The 16,028-nt window shown below is 37.4% G+C and overlaps 2 protein-coding genes across 2 annotated transcripts in view; one reads left to right on the top strand and one right to left on the bottom strand.

The window, feature by feature from the left end:
- Positions 1 to 16,028, bottom strand: part of LOC132155091 (5'-3' exoribonuclease 1-like) — a 77,479-nt gene that overhangs the window by 37,436 nt on the left and 24,015 nt on the right. The window lies entirely within an intron of this gene.
- On the top strand, positions 7,030 to 14,072 carry LOC132155089 (sodium/potassium-transporting ATPase subunit beta-3-like). Its single transcript, XM_059563875.1, has 7 exons — positions 7,030 to 7,308; positions 9,193 to 9,321; positions 9,413 to 9,511; positions 9,603 to 9,790; positions 10,393 to 10,443; positions 12,769 to 12,855; positions 13,290 to 14,072. The coding sequence occupies exons 1-7, from the start codon at positions 7,194 to 7,196 to the stop codon at positions 13,455 to 13,457; spliced, it is 837 nt and encodes a 278-aa protein (XP_059419858.1). The 5' UTR covers positions 7,030 to 7,193; the 3' UTR covers positions 13,458 to 14,072.

The following is a 16,028-nucleotide window of genomic DNA, read 5'->3' as shown; positions in this document are numbered from 1 at the left end:
TGTTGACCTAATTCATTGTTTAGCACTTTTACAAGTTGGTGCTCCAATTTTTTTTTTTTCAAGTTTTGTGCTAATAGCCAGTAATGCTCTTTGTTACCTTTTTATCTGTTAGATTTGGTTTATTTGTTAACTTTAAACAATCATATTATTGCCTATTCATTTTTCTTCAATGGCCAATTTTGCTTTATGTACTTGACCTTTATTGGCCCGATCAGAAACTCTTTTTTAATCAACTTGGCTTGCACTGTGTTAGCCTACCACTACTACAAGTTCCACTACTGTGGCTATTATTATTATTATTTTATCTGTTATTGTTGTTGTTGCTGTCCGTAATAAGAGCAGACTATTATGAAACCTACACTGAAAAAAATGAACATGGCAGGTCTTTGAATTTACAAAAATGAACAACTCAATTTATTATGTTTCGATTGTGAACAGGCTTTAATCAATTAGATTTAAGGTCTGTGTATCTTTTGGTCATTTGATTTTCTACTTAAAAAGAAATAAAGAGAAATGAGAAACGGTTTGATTTTTGTTTTTCCATTTTGTTAAAGAATTAGTTTTTCGTATTTTTGTTTATGGGTAAAAAATTTGATTATGCTTTAATATTTGTTTGAATGTGTGGGTGGAGCTAAAACGCCCCTTTCATCCCTTCTATACTGCACCGACAAGCAGCAACCGCGAGCTCAGTTCTTTTTCAACAGGAGAGAAGCGGTGGACGAGCCGAGTTTATTAATCCTGCGGATTCTTTGCTAGTTGTGCTTACAAGATTTATGTCGAAATAATGACTTAATATCTTGAAATAACAAGTTATTATGTCAAAATAACGAGATACGTTTTCCTCTTTTTTTTTTTTTCGAATCCATAAGTTTCCATTTTTTTCACCAGGTGGTTCACGTCTTCTTTAATGGCCTCTTTTGCTAAATGGAAGAGGTAATATAATGTCCGTGAGTGTCTTATGTCATTTACATAAGATTTTACAATATCTGCACTTTTTGAGGTGTTAATAGAAGGTTATGGTTACGGTTACACTGTTAATTTATCTTATTTTCCGCGTTTAAACTGAATGTACGTTAGTTTCCTAAAGGAAACAGCGTAATGTAATAAAGATTAACATAATTATTGTTGAAGTGGTAATTGTTAACAGTAATGTTTTGCATGTTATATATCATAGTTGTTGAGCTTGTGTCTTCATTGTGAAAATATTGGTCTCCCAGACTAGCAAAGGAGGACAAAAAATACAACCCGAATTCCGGAAAAGTTGGGACGTTTTTTAAATTTTAATAAAATGAAAACTAAAAGACTTTCAAATCACATGAGCCAATATTTTATTCACAATAGAACATAGATAGCATAGCAAATGTTTAAACTGAGAAAGTTTACAATTTTATGCACAAAATGAGCTCATTTCAATTTTGATTTCTGCTACAGGTCTCAAAATAGTTGGGACGGGGCATGTTTACCATGGTGTAGCATCTCCTTTTCTTTTCAAAACAGTTTGAAGACGTCTGGGCATTGAGGCTATGAGTTGCTGGAGTTTTGCTGTTGAAATTTGGTCCCATTCTTGCCTTATATAGATTTCCAGCTGCTGAAGAGTTCGTGGTCGTCTTTGACATATTTTTCGTTTAATGATGCGCCAAATGTTCTCTATAGGTGAAAGATCTGGACTGCAGGCAGGCCAGGTTAGCACCCAGACTCTTCTACAACGAAGCCATGCTGTTGTTATAGCTGCAGTATGTGGTTTTGCATTGTCCTGCTGAAATAAACAAGGCCTTCCCTGAAATAGACGTTGTTTGGAGGGAAGCATATGTTGCTCTAAAACCTTTATATACCTTTCAGCATTCACAGAGCCTTCCAAAACATGCAAGCTGCCCATACCGTATGCACTTATGCACCCCCATACCATCAGAGATGCTGGCTTTTGAACTGAACGCTGATAACATGCTGGAAGGTCTCCCTCCTCTTTAGCCCGGAGGACACGGCGTCCGTGATTTCCAACAAGAATGTCAAATTTGGACTCGTCTGACCATAAAACACTATTCCACTTTGAAATAGTCAATTTTAAATGAGCCTTGGCCCACAGGACACGACGACGCTTCTGGACCATGTTCACATATGGCTTCCTTTTTGCATGATAGAGCTTTAGTTGGCATCTGCTGATGGCACTGCGGATTGTGTTTACCGACAGTGGTTTGTGAAAGTATTCCTGGGCCCATTTAGTAATGTCATTGACACAATCATGCCGATGAGTGATGCAGTGTCGTCTGAGAGCCCGAAGACCACGGGCATCCAATAAAGGTCTCCGGCCTTGTCCCTTACGCACAGAGATTTCTCCAGTTTCTCTGAATCTTTTGATGATGTTATGAACTGTAGATGATGAGATTTGCAAAGCCTTTGCAATTTGACGTTGAGGAACATTGTTTTTAAAGTTTTCCACAATTTTTTTACGCAGTCTTTCACAGATTGGAGAGCCTCTGCCCATCTTTACTTCTGAGAGACTCTGCTTCTCTAAGACAAAGCTTTTATAGGTAATCATGTTACAGACCTGATATCAATTAACTTAATTAATCACTAGATGTTCTCCCAGCTGAATCTTTTCAAAACTGCTTGCTTTTTTAGCCATTTGTTGCCCCCGTGCCAACTTTTTTGAGACCTGTAGCAGGCATTAAATTTTAAATGAGCTAATTAAGTGGATAAAAGTGTAAAATTTCTCAGTTTATAACATTTGCTACGTTATCTATGTTCTATTGTGAATAAAATATTGGCTCATGTGATTTGAAATTCCTTTAGTTTTCATTTTATTAAAATTTAAAAAACGTCCCAACTTTTCCGGAATTCGGGTTGTAAGAGAATATTAAATATTTTTATTTGTGTTCCAAAGATTTTCAGTTTGTATGGGTCTGGAACAACATGGGGAGAGTAAATTATGACCATTTTTATTTTTTGGTGAACTAACCCTTTGAAGAGCAGCCCTCCACGTACATGAATATGTGTGAGGTATGTGAATGTCATGTCTGTTTTAATGTTTCAGTATTGTTGTTGTTGCTGTCCGTGATAAGAGTAGAGTATTATGAAACCTACACTGAAAAAAATGAACATGGCAGGTCTTTGAATTTACAAAAATGAACGACTCTTCATTTTCTTTTTTTTCAGACTTCTTTACGGTGGCCGAGAAGTGCAAAACAAATCACAATTACAAAAACAAAATAACAAATCCAAAAACACAACGACAATTCAGAAAACAAAATAACAATTTAAAAAACACAACGACAATTCAGAAAACAAAATAATTCAAAAAACACAACGACAATTCAGAAAACAAAATAACAATTCAGAAAACACAACGACAATTCAGAAAACACAACGACAATTCAGAAAACAAAATAACAATTCAGAAAACACAACGACAATTCAGAAAACACAACGACAATTCAGAAAACAAAATAACAATTCAGAAAACACAACGACAATTCAGAAAACACAACGACAATTCAGAAAACAAAATAACAATTCAGAAAACACAACGACAATTCAGAAAACACAACGACAATTCATACAAAACGGAAAAGGTAGGTATATTTTGAGAACGACATACTTATCGCTGATTGGATGAGACACCTGTCAATCAAAAATAAATTGTGATCAACTTTGTTGAAATCTAATGTTGAATTTTGCTAAAATGGAACACATTAAACGCTACTTTGAAGAAGGACATTCATATGCCGTGATTGTGGACATGCTGGCGACATACCACGACATTAAAATGAGCTTGCGCTCTTTAAAAACACACCTGAAGAATAATGGTATGTTCAGAAGAAAGAACTATTCACCCATAGACGAAGTAAGGAATGCTATTAGAGCAGAGCTGCGTGGACCAGGACAGTTGTTCGGCTACCGGACAATGTGGTTAGTACTTCTGCAGAAATACAAGTTGCGTGTTAAACGTGATGACATAATGCGGCTGTTGCAAGAACTCAACCCACATGGGACAGAACAGAGGACACGTCGTAGATTTCTCAGGCGAACATATCACTCAATGGGACCGAACTAGGTGTCTCATCCAATCAGCGATAAGTATGTCGTTCTCAAAATATACCTACCTTTTCCGTTTTGTATGAATTGTCGTTGTGTTTTCTGAATTGTCGTTGTGTTTTCTGAATTGTTATTTTGTTTTCTGAATTGTCGTTGTGTTTTCTGAATTGTCGTTGTGTTTTCTGAATTGTTATTTTGTTTTCTGAATTGTCGTTGTGTTTTCTGAATTGTTATTTTGTTTTCTGAATTGTCGTTGTGTTTTTTGAATTGTTATTTTGTTTTCTGAATTGTCGTTGTGTTTTTGGATTTGTTATTTTGTTTTTGTAATTGTGATTTGTTTTGCACTTCTCGGCCACCGTACTTCTTTAACTGCCATCTCTACTTCCCGCTAAATGCAACAGCATCACTAAGCATCCATGACATCCATGACATTCCCTGCAGTGCTGTGCCAGGCCTGATGATCAAGGAGGCTGTGATCTCAGCCACCTAATACCGGAATGAAGCCGGATGGCTGGTGCTGGTGAGTGTTTAGTAAACACTGTAATTGAGCACTGCAAAGGAAACTCACATAGTTTATTAGTAGACACGAAACCACCAGCAATTTAATACACATAAGTATATACAGAGAGGGTTACATACTCACCCACACTCCTGCACTGGAGCCCCGCTCAAGGGGCGCCTTCTTTACGCCCAGACCATCAGTAAGGTGGTTGCTATGAACATAAAACCAGCCAAAAACATTATAGGTCCAGCATAGGAGACTGTTATGCGAGAGGTTTCCACCTAACCTCGATCAGGTGGAGAGCTGGTGGTTACAGGGGAATTAGGAAAGGGAGGATAAAAGCAGAAGTTAAAAATCTCTGAAGGGAACGAGTAGATTCCTTGGTATCACTTCGGCTGCCTCGTCTGGATCACATCCCTTAGGTTCTGCTTATTTCCTCTTGACCCACAATTCCTCTCACCCCTGCCCACAGGTGGGGGAGGAGCAGGAGTATGAAACTAGCCTTGATCTCCCTGAACCTCTCTATCACCATCTCAACGGAAATACCGATAAGTTCAGAAGGCGAAACCTGAGTATCAAGAAGAAAGCCTTTTCTTTCTTCCCGATGTCTGCCAGGTTCATCCACAGACGTCTCTTCGCTGCCACCATGGCTGCCATAATCCTGCCTATGGCGGAGGCGGCCTGCTTGGTAGCATGGAGAGAGGTCCGTGGTGCGGCGCGGCTCAGCTACCTGATCAGGAGAAAGGCCCTTGCCTCCATCCAGGTCTCTTAGCAGATCAGCCTGATATGCTTGAAGCACCACCATCATGTGTAATAAAGCCACAGACTGACCTGCTGCTGCGTTGCCTTGCCATTTCAGCCAGATGAATTTCTGAAGGGGCATAGATGGCAAGGAGGGAGCTTAAGAGAGGATGTCTCCCCTGCAGAGAGAATTTTTTTTTAGCTCTTTCTACAGGGGGCATCCTCTCATAGCCGCTTTCGCGCATCACCTCGATGATTTCTAGATTTCTTTTTGATATCTGTATGGAGATCATGCAGAAATGGAAGGCTCACCTGAGCTGGAGGGTTATGGTCAGAAAGATAATGCTCATGGAGGGTTTTTTTTTTTTTTTTATGGCTTTACATCGTCACCTTGTTAGCGCATTTTCATGGCAAGTCCAACTTTGTTGTGGCGCGATCCATAACCTCTAACAGCTCTACATACGCAGGGCAGGAGAATTGAGATGGCTCAGCCTCAGCTTCTTCACCATCCTCAAATATCTCCTGCTTTTCCTGGGTAAAAACCCAGCAGAGCACTAACCTCAGTATCAGAAAGTGTTAAATATATAACATCATCCTCCCGAGGCTCTCTCTCGTCCGCCGCCATTAGGAGCGTGAAAGGGAAAATCTCTCTTTAAAACATTCAAACAGATCCACCTGTATTCCCACGAGCTCATTCTCCTCCGTGCCTCAGCAGCGGCAGGTCCTGAACCGCGGGAAGCAGATGGCTGCCTTTTTTCCCTTTTTTTTTTTTCGGAAGAGAGACTAACAAGAGCGGAGCATTTTTTCCTTGAAAAAACACTCACAATGCACAGAGATTGCCTCCTCAAAGACATCGCGTGCGTGCTCTTCACCCAAACAAATGACTGTGTTTCATCGGGTGTCAAATAACGCCGACACGGATGCACACATTGCCACACATTGTTTAAAGGACGCTGACCTGGATGATGTACAGTAGAAGATGTCACATGCTGTGCTGATGGGGATCCTTCATGACTACATCAGTTATGCTTAAGAGATCATGAAAATTGACAGTGAAGCATGATCTGTATTCATGGACTATGAAACAAACTGTAAGTGTATAATTTGTAAAACCAAAAAGGTAAACGCTTGTTCTGTATTGTTTAGTAGAAATGGAGTTTACACTCTGTCATTCATACACATGCTCACATTCTTTCACACACTTGCGTCAGTTAAATGTTATAATATCCGTGTTAATGTTGTGGTTTATTTGTGTACTGTAATGCCAGAAGAGTTTGTAAAGAACTTAACAAATTGTACAATTATTGTATAATAATGTTTTTATATATATTTTTATACAATATATAAAATTTACAAAAAAGTCAAAATTGATTTTAAGAGTTATATTCAACAAATGTTCAATGCTTTATTTATTAACTCTGTAGCTGTTAATGCCATAATTTTCAGCATTTCTTCTTACATGTATGTTACTTTTTGACTGTTTTCTCTTGTTTTTAATAAATATTTACCTTTTGATAGTTATCATTTGTGTGTAAAAGTGTTTTTAAAATGAACGAGATTTGTATGTTTAATGTCTAGCTCAATTTAGGTTCATTTTAGCCTTGCAATGTAGTAAATTAAAAGATAAAAAAGCAACCCATATTCTCCGTATAAAATTCACAATCTATTTCTAACAATTTTAGGGTCGCACAGTTTACGCATGCGCAATACCGCTCCCCCCTTCGTTCCCTCCCCCACAGCATAACGTGCTGCTGTCGGTTCGGTTTGTGGGACTAGTATAGAATCAGGTGCGTTGCAGTATATTTGGAGACGCCAGAGGTTTTTCGCTCTTTCATTAGGGCATAAGCCCACTGAGTTCAGCCTCATCAGACCAGGTCACATCATCACACTCAGTCTCTCTCTCATCATTTGCACCAGCATGTCTAAAAAAAACGAAGAACCAGCGGAGGGCAAGGAGCCCGAGAGCAACTGGAAAGACGTGATCTATAATCCAAGAACTGGAGAATTCTTTGGACGGACTGCAAACAATTGGGGTGAGTCGACACAAAACCTATGAAGGGCTTTCTATTCACAGCATTCATGCGAGTGATGAAATGTGCAGCTTACAGAAATAACCTTATAAGGCGGATTTTGTTGCAGAAACTGTTCAGCCTCAAGCATCTAAAACATGAAGACCCCCTCAGGGTCATGAAATAAGACCCATTCCGACACCTTGATGTCATCAACTATTTCATTGATGACATCAATTTAGTGTCCTCTCTTGTCTGTGTGTTTTGAATGATCTACAGAGATAAATATGTTGCTCAACACTCATCATCTCCAGGTTTTAGTAGATCATCTCGTGTAAAATGATGGAGAAAAAAATCTCAAATCTGGAAATCAATATGAGGATTTAAATAAAATTAGAAGCGGCAGCAGTCCTTAATGTCATTCATTTTAAAGTGTTCTTTTTTAGGTTTTAAAATGCAACGAAAGGACTACGTCCATGTTGCGCGTGTCATTATGGTAATTATTTATTTATTTTCTCGGCGTGAAAAGGAGCCTCTGTAGACGCTAACATCATTAGACACTGGCTGAGTGGCAAACATTTTTTTTATTTCAGACTGGTAGTGTGTTTTTCAATCTACGTAACGGGTTATTTTTCAAAACAAGTCTTTGTTTACATTATTTAGCAACCAAAAACGCTTGTGCACAGATTTCATAATATTGTCCTTAAAACAACGATATTGTGAGAAACTGCGCTTACTGCTTAACGTGAGAGAATGCTAGTGTTATTAACCTTCTCTTGTCCTTCCTTATTTAAAGCCCATTATGTCTGTAATTCATCGGACTGTCTTGGCAGTAAAAACCAGCCTAAAATATTAAAGGCCCGCAGAATGAATCGTTTTCACATAGTCAAAATAACGACCTCGATTGTCTAGAAACCCATTTTTGTTGGTTTTGAAGAAAGAGCTGAATGGTAGCGGTCGGTAACATCAAAGTGTCGTCGCTGAGCGCCGTGACGTCTTCAGGCCTGTGGGGAATCTGAATGGATTTTGTTTTCGCAAATGACACATCTGATTATTTTCCATGCGACACCGATCAACTGCTGCATGGAAACATAACAGTATTCTACTACCGGTGAATGAATATATATATATATATATATATATATATATATATATATATATATATATATATATATATATATATATATATACACACATTAAAAAACTGAACTAATGCTTTACAATACCTTTTGGCTTTCTAGGGGTTAAAAACGTACATGTGTTTTGCGGGAAAACATTGTTTCGGTTGTGCTTCAGTTCGGCTCTTCTGTGCAGATTAATGTGTTTCAAGGCACCAGTGCACACATGCACACAGGTCACACAAATAACAGATTTTGTCCCTGGAGGTTTGCTGTTTTGAATGATGCATTGTCCGTTTACTCGCTCCACTCGCGCGCCACAGTTGCTGGAGAGTGGAGATACTACTTTGCTCTTGGAACTAATATGACGTGACACCGTCACACGACTGACAGTATGCAATTTCCTTCCCGACATCTGAAAATATAGAATTTTATTATAAGTGTTTTCTTAGTATGCTTGGGTAATGTCTGGAAGATGCATATTTATGTACCATCTCATTGATAACTTTTTAAAATTATTATTATTATTAAAAGACTGCATAGTGTATTTTTAATTAAATAATAAAAACAAATAATAATCTGTGATTAAATCTGCGATTGACCAATCAGACTGAATATATTGGATAAAATAGCAAATGACACGTGTCAGATTAAAATGAGCTCTATATGAGACCCTGCAAAATGTTGTGCTTGGTTGCATGGAAGGATTTAAATATTATGCTTTTTAGCAGGGCCTGATTAATTTATTTCTGCCTAGCAACAAATTATTTTCTAAGGTACTGTGTTTCAGGTCTCATCCTCCTGTTTTACTTGGTCTTCTATGGCTTCTTGGTTGCCATGTTTATCTTCACTATGTGGGTGATGCTTCAGACACTGAATGACGACACACCAAAGTATCGAGATCGGGTTGCATCCCCAGGTACTTTTTTTAGTTTTGCAAACATTGAGTTATTATTAATTAAACAGTGTTAAAATTGTATCTAACCTTTTTCTTTCTTTTTTTTCCGCAGGGTTGGCTATCAGACCAAACTCTTTGAATATAGTTTTTAACAGATCAGAACCTCTTCAATATGACCAGTATGTCCAGCATCTAGAATCGTTTCTGCATCGTAAGTGCTCTACACTTTGCCTCTCTATCTTTTTTTAATACTTTATCATCTGGATGCATATATTTATAGTTCCTCTATTTTCTGTTTCCAGGGTATAATGACTCCGAACAAGCCAAAAATGACTTGTGTATGGCGGGTCAGTACTCTGAGCAGGATGAGGAACCTCAGAAGAAGGTGTGTCAGTTCAGGAGGAGTTTACTCCAGCGTTGCTCTGGGATGGAGGACACCACCTATGGCTATGCTAAAGGACAGCCATGTGTTATTGTCAAGATGAATAGGGTGAGTAACTTCACATTCACTACTGTTCAAAAGTTTGGGGTCAGTATGATTTGTTCTAAATACATTTATTTTTTTATCGAGCAGGGATGCATTCAATTAATCAGAAGTGACAAAGATATTTATTTTACAGATGTGTTTCTATTTCAAATAAATGCTGTTCTTTTGAAGTTTCTGTTCATTAAAGAAACCTTAAAATTTGTATCATGATTTCCACAAAAACAATATTAGGCAGCACAACTGTTTTTCGCCATTGATCATAATAATAATAATAATAATAATAAGTGTTTATTGAGCACCAAATCAGCATATTAGAATGATTTCAGAAGGATCATGTGACACTAAATATTGGATTAATGGCTGTTGAAAATGCAACTTTGCCACCGCAGGATCAAATTGCATTTTAAAACATTAAAATACTAAATAGTTAATTGTGATATTTCACAATATTACTGTATTTTGTGTATACAACAGCATGTAATTCAACGTGAATTATGCATAATCAAACTATTTTCTTCAAGAGTAAAAATGTCTGGGTATTCATATCGACTTACTGACTGACTGAGGGTGAATCAAGCTGATATTGTGATATTCTTAACCCTCAGATCATTGGTCTTAAGCCAGCTGGAGATCCATACATCAACTGCACATCAAAGGTGACAATTCTAGACCTGTTTAATATGGATTACAATTAAAGAATGATTTAAGATATTGTTATAAAGATACTGTGAGCTATATAAAAATTCATATATAATTTATATCTTTGTATTTGTGGTGTTTTCCTTTTGTGTGTGTGGTTTAAAGCTGCAATTTGTAAGAGAATTTTAGAAAACGGAACTAAAAAAAGCAGACATGCCTCAACACAACTATAAGAGATTAAGATCCCACGCTGGCTGTTTCTCAGAGTTATCACAATTAAGGTCCATGCTTGGCCTGCAGATGACCTTCCTGCTAAGTATTCTCCAATAATTCCCTTCTACTTAACCACATTCTGTTATCATCATTGTTTTGGCCATTGCAAAGGTCACTGTAGGAGCAGAACCTGTTGGGTGTTTGTAATTGCCAGTGATTCAGACTTTTCTTATGGATTTCAGCTTTAAGGTTTGAATTAAATGTTGTTGTGTTTCCTGCTTGGATTTCTAAATGTTAGTCCATCCTCTCTCAAGAGTGTTTTATTTTTTTTTTTCTCCCTCCCTTTTTTCTTTATCTCTCATGTCTCTATTGCATTCTGCCAGTTGAACTTTGTAAAGTGATGGGTAAGATCACTGTATGTCTGGTCTCACTCATTATCCTAGTTTGCTTCTAGTGTGATTGAGCATGTCTCTTATATGCTTTATCATTCCTTACCTCAAATTTTCTGCAAGCCACAACATACAATTATTTTGAAGAATTTATTGTCGGAATTAGGGATGCACCCCAATATATATATTTAATATAATCTAAATGAAATAAACTAAATATAACTCATCAATCATTATGAATTTAGGCAACATTATTATGCACAGTGTGAAAAATGGATAGTCAATTTTAGATTTGCTAAAGATGACATTACAGTGTTATTAAATGATTAGTGTTTTATCAATTGACTTCAAGTGAGCGTTAGATGGTAGCAAAGTATACAGTAGAGAGCTGCACAATTAAGGCCCAATCCCAATTCTATGTTATACCCCTTCCCCTTCCCCTACCCCGCCGCCTACCCCTTCCCCTTATCCCTTGAAACAGAGTGTCAAGGGCTAGGGGAGAAAATATTCCCCTAAGGTATGGGACACCACTACTATGCCGTCACACGTCATCATTCGTCGTCTAGCTCTCACAATACACACATATCCTGGTGTGCTGGTGTTTATTAGAGCCTTTAATTATCGTTCTGTATTTATGAGCTGCTTAATGACACACACACATATCGGAAATCGCGCAGCTCACACATCCAGGAGAAAATAAACTTGTCAACGCTGCTCCACGACTTTTATTAAATACAGTTTATATACTGAATCACTACATTATATTTTCCAGCGACGAGAGGATACAATCGCTGTTTTTAAATAAAGATAAACGCACAGACGCGAATACACGCAACTTTCATTTCTCTCTCTCTCTCTCTCTCTCTCTCTCTCTCTCTCTCTCTCTCTCTCTCTCTCTCTCTCTCTTTTCTCTCTCGAATAGGCAATATTTGAGAAAATGGTTTAGCGATTTCTAATTATTGGGGGGATTAGCCCCCATCAATGTCTAGGGCAGTTATCCCACTAGTGATTTTTTTGCAAACATTTCTTTGAGTAACATGACCATTAATATGAACTCACAATTGAATGTAACATAAAACGAATGATAACTTTTCGTTAAAATCTTTATTTATGCCAAAAAAGCTTTTTGTTCGCTGTAACAGCCATGTTGCCTAGATAATTCATACCCCTTCGTATGAAGTATGGCCCGAAAAATCTTCGTTTGAAGGGCTATCTGGCCCTTCCCCTTACCCCTACCCCTCCAACCAAATGAGAATCGAGACACCAAGGGGAAGGGCTAAGGGGTAGAATTGGGATTGGGCCTAAATATCCAACCACAATCAATACAAATGAACATAAAAAATCTGTAATATTGGTTGATATGGCACTGAAATCTCATGCAGCATCCCTAATCAGAACCCGCTGTCCATTATCACAGTGGTTACCATCTGAATAATTTCAGATACTTTTGATCAACAAAGATGGCTATTGAACAAATAGTAATTAATTTAGCATGGCAAAGCAGCAGCATGACTTCTAGTGCTTGTTTTCTCCAAAGCAGCAGTCTGCTTTTTCTGTCTCTTGCTGGGATATACTGTATTATGCACTGCATCCAAATGTATTTTTACACTGCAGCCGCTGTGTATGTCATGGATGATTTATATTAATTGTTATAATTACATGAAAAGGCATCAACCACTCTCAACCAGTCACAGTCTGTTGTCTTCAGCTGTCTGATCGTATTTTCTGCTTCCTCTTCAGGGTGAGAAACCTCTCCAGATGCAGTATTTTCCCCATGAGGGAACTATTGATAGGATGTACTTTCCCTACTATGGGAAAAAAACACATGTAAGTATAGAGCTCAGCGCAAGCTGAATAGCTCACCAAAATAAATAAATAAATACAATTTGCTGAAATTTGACTCACTTGGGCTGTAACTGATGTAGATGAGTTTGAGTATTTATCTGAATTTAGCATGACATTACTTGCTTACCATAGATCCTCTGTAGTGAATGGTTGCTGTAAAAATGAGAGCACAACTGTTAAAAACATCACAATAATCCACATGACACAGTTCATCAACTAATTGTGAAGCAAAACATTTTTTTGTTTGAAATAAATAAATAGATCATCATCTATCATCAAATCTTCTGCAGTCAAAGAGAATCCAATGAAGGATACTATATGCTATATAGTACAATAATATGGTTTTAGATCCTAATTTGTGTATATAGTGAAATGCACATTATTACCTCAGTTTTTCTGTCTCTGGTCATCTATAGGAAGGCTATGTTCAGCCTCTGGTTGCTGTAAAGCTGTTGCTTAAGAAGGAAGACTACAACTCTGAACTGATTGTAGAGTGCAAGGTAGAGGGCTCCAACCTCAAGAACAACGACGAGCGTGACAAGTTTCTCGGTCGAGTCACCTTTCAGGTCCTGGTGACCGAATAAAACATCTGCTGGTGTGGACGCTAACATGCTCTACTTTTCTTCCTGTTGTCCCTGTTCTCCTTTTAAGCCCTCCTCTGTATGTCCTGCTGGTCCTCAGCAGGTCTCAAGGTCCTAATTGAACTCTCCACAGACAGGCATGACTGATTGATTATTGTTAATGATTCCCACTCACCATGTCTTCACAGGATCCCCGTTTAGTCTTCTGTCTAGAAGGCATGAGTGTCACTGAGCAATTGTAGTTTAACTGTTGGCCTCGCATTCCCTAGATGTTTTGAATTCTTTAACCAATTACATTGAACCCTTAAAGGGATTTTGTTTACATTGTGATTTATGAGACGGGTTAGTCGCTATCTTAATCCTTAGTTGGTGTTTTTGTGTTTGTGTTGCTCTGTGTGAATATATTTAATGATCATCTTGTCATATTGCTATAAGATTTATGTTAAAAAAGTGGAATTATTTGACCGTTTTAAGATATGAAATACGTAAAGAGACAAATTTGTTACTTAAATGCTTTTCATAACCTCTGCATGGATCCTTGTTCATGCAGATGCCTTAAGAGCCATTTAACATCTTGGTACAGATGCTATTTTGACAAATAAAAAGAAAACAAGTAAATGGTTGTTTTTAGATCGTCTGTAATATCCTGAATGTACCACATGATGGCGATAGGACAAAGTTGTCTGACAGGAAATATATTTATTGCTAAAAAATGGTAGAACTTCAAAATTACAATTGTGTTGAGTAGCATTTTTTTTGTATGTACATTTGAACCTATTCTCTTTCTTACACTGAATCATGTGTTTGGTGCCATAATGTCATATTCGTTTACCTTAACCATGTCACAGTGCTCAAACAAACATAGCTCTGTCTGTTCCTGCCAGCAGCTATCAATATCAATAAATCAGCAGTTTACCTCAACTCTTTAGTTGACCACTGCCATGGGAATCTGCTTCAGTCTGTAAACAGATGATCTTTTAAGCTGGCCAACGTGTCAGGTTATCACTGCATTGTCACCTATTTAGCACAAACTTAACATATTTTAAAACATTGTTATTATTACTGCTTACTTTTTTCTTTTCTTTTTCTGGTCAGAAAAAAAAAGTTTATGTTTCAGGAAATTTTACAGTCGATTATCATATTTTGGGAACTGTGATGGTAAAAGTGAAAACTCCTAACTATTGACAATCACACCAAAAATAAAAACTCCAATTATGCTTTCATAACACATCAGCAATTATTTTTACCTATAGACGTGAAAGGACACTCTCACTAACACTGCTTCTTACACTCATAAGCTTATTTTCCGCATTAGAGGATATTGCTTCACATACTGTAAGGAGGAGTAGGATCTGTTTGGTTTAACAGGGTCTAGCTTTACTGTCTAAATAATTTTCTGACTTACTAGTATTCTCCATTAAAACTCAATCATTAGCAGACCATGCATATTAACTGTATTATGCACACCATATCTACATGTACTTTGCCTAATAAAGCTCAAAAGTGATTTAACAGTCTTTAAAGGAAAACGCCACCGTTTTTCTCGGCGCAGTAATATCATCACTCCTGAACGGTCGAAGTGCTGCGACATACATTATAGTCATTATCCGCTTAGTAAATCGCCACTGTTTATTTTTTGTGTCACCATACTTACTCGTGTAACTACTCATGTAACTGTCTTTAAATAAGGAAAACATGGAAGTGTTTTGCCAGAGCTACAGCGATTGAGTGCATGCATTGAGACAGGAGAGGTATACATCAACTCTTCTAAGATGAGGGAAGAACATAGTGGAAAATTGGTGAGTCTGGTGAGACTGACTTGTCTTGGTTGAGCAAATCGGACTGGAGGTACAAGGATTAGAGGTTGATTTAAGTACGCGAGTATAAACTAGATTATCGCCTTACACGATAAGTGTGGTGTTCTGAATTCAGCCCAGAACTTCTCAGGCAGTCTGTGATTTGACTCCTTAATCTGGAGAATATTTTTAGGTTTTGACTCTTGTACAGATTTTTTTTTTTTTTAGCTTGCAACATGCGGTTACATTTTCATCAAGCATTATGTGAGAGATTCATCTTCAGATTCACTTATCTCATGAACATGTAATAGTAAAAACAAGGAAAAAACACATTCAAACCAGAAATAATAGCGGAGGTCTGAGTCAGGAGGAGGAAAAGCTCAGAAATAAATATGTAAAAGAAAGAAACATTTTATTGACAAATTTTGAATCCATGCCCCTGTTGAATAACTGAAATGTCTATTTAGAATCATTCTCAAGCCTTACATACAATTACATTTAATCGTTATTACAGTAGCCTAAGAACTCAACACTGGCAAAGACACAATAATTCATTCATTTCTTATAGTTTGGTCCATTTTATGTCGAATTAAAAATGTTTTGCTCTTGCTCAGCATCATAGAAGCAACTCCACTGAAGACTGGAAGAGGGCATAACCTCCACCTCTTGCTTTAGTTACATAGCACAACTTGTGAGGATTTAGCAAATGTATCAGTGCCAAAACCCTCTCTTTGTACCCTTGAGCAATGATCTCTTTCAGCTAAATTTTTCTGTAAAG

This window comes from Carassius carassius, chromosome 12 (assembly GCF_963082965.1).
Source record: "Carassius carassius chromosome 12, fCarCar2.1, whole genome shotgun sequence".
Lineage (NCBI taxonomy): Eukaryota > Metazoa > Chordata > Actinopteri > Cypriniformes > Cyprinidae > Carassius > Carassius carassius.
Note: the sequence above shows the minus strand (reverse complement) of the source record. Positions and strands in the feature narration are given on the sequence as shown.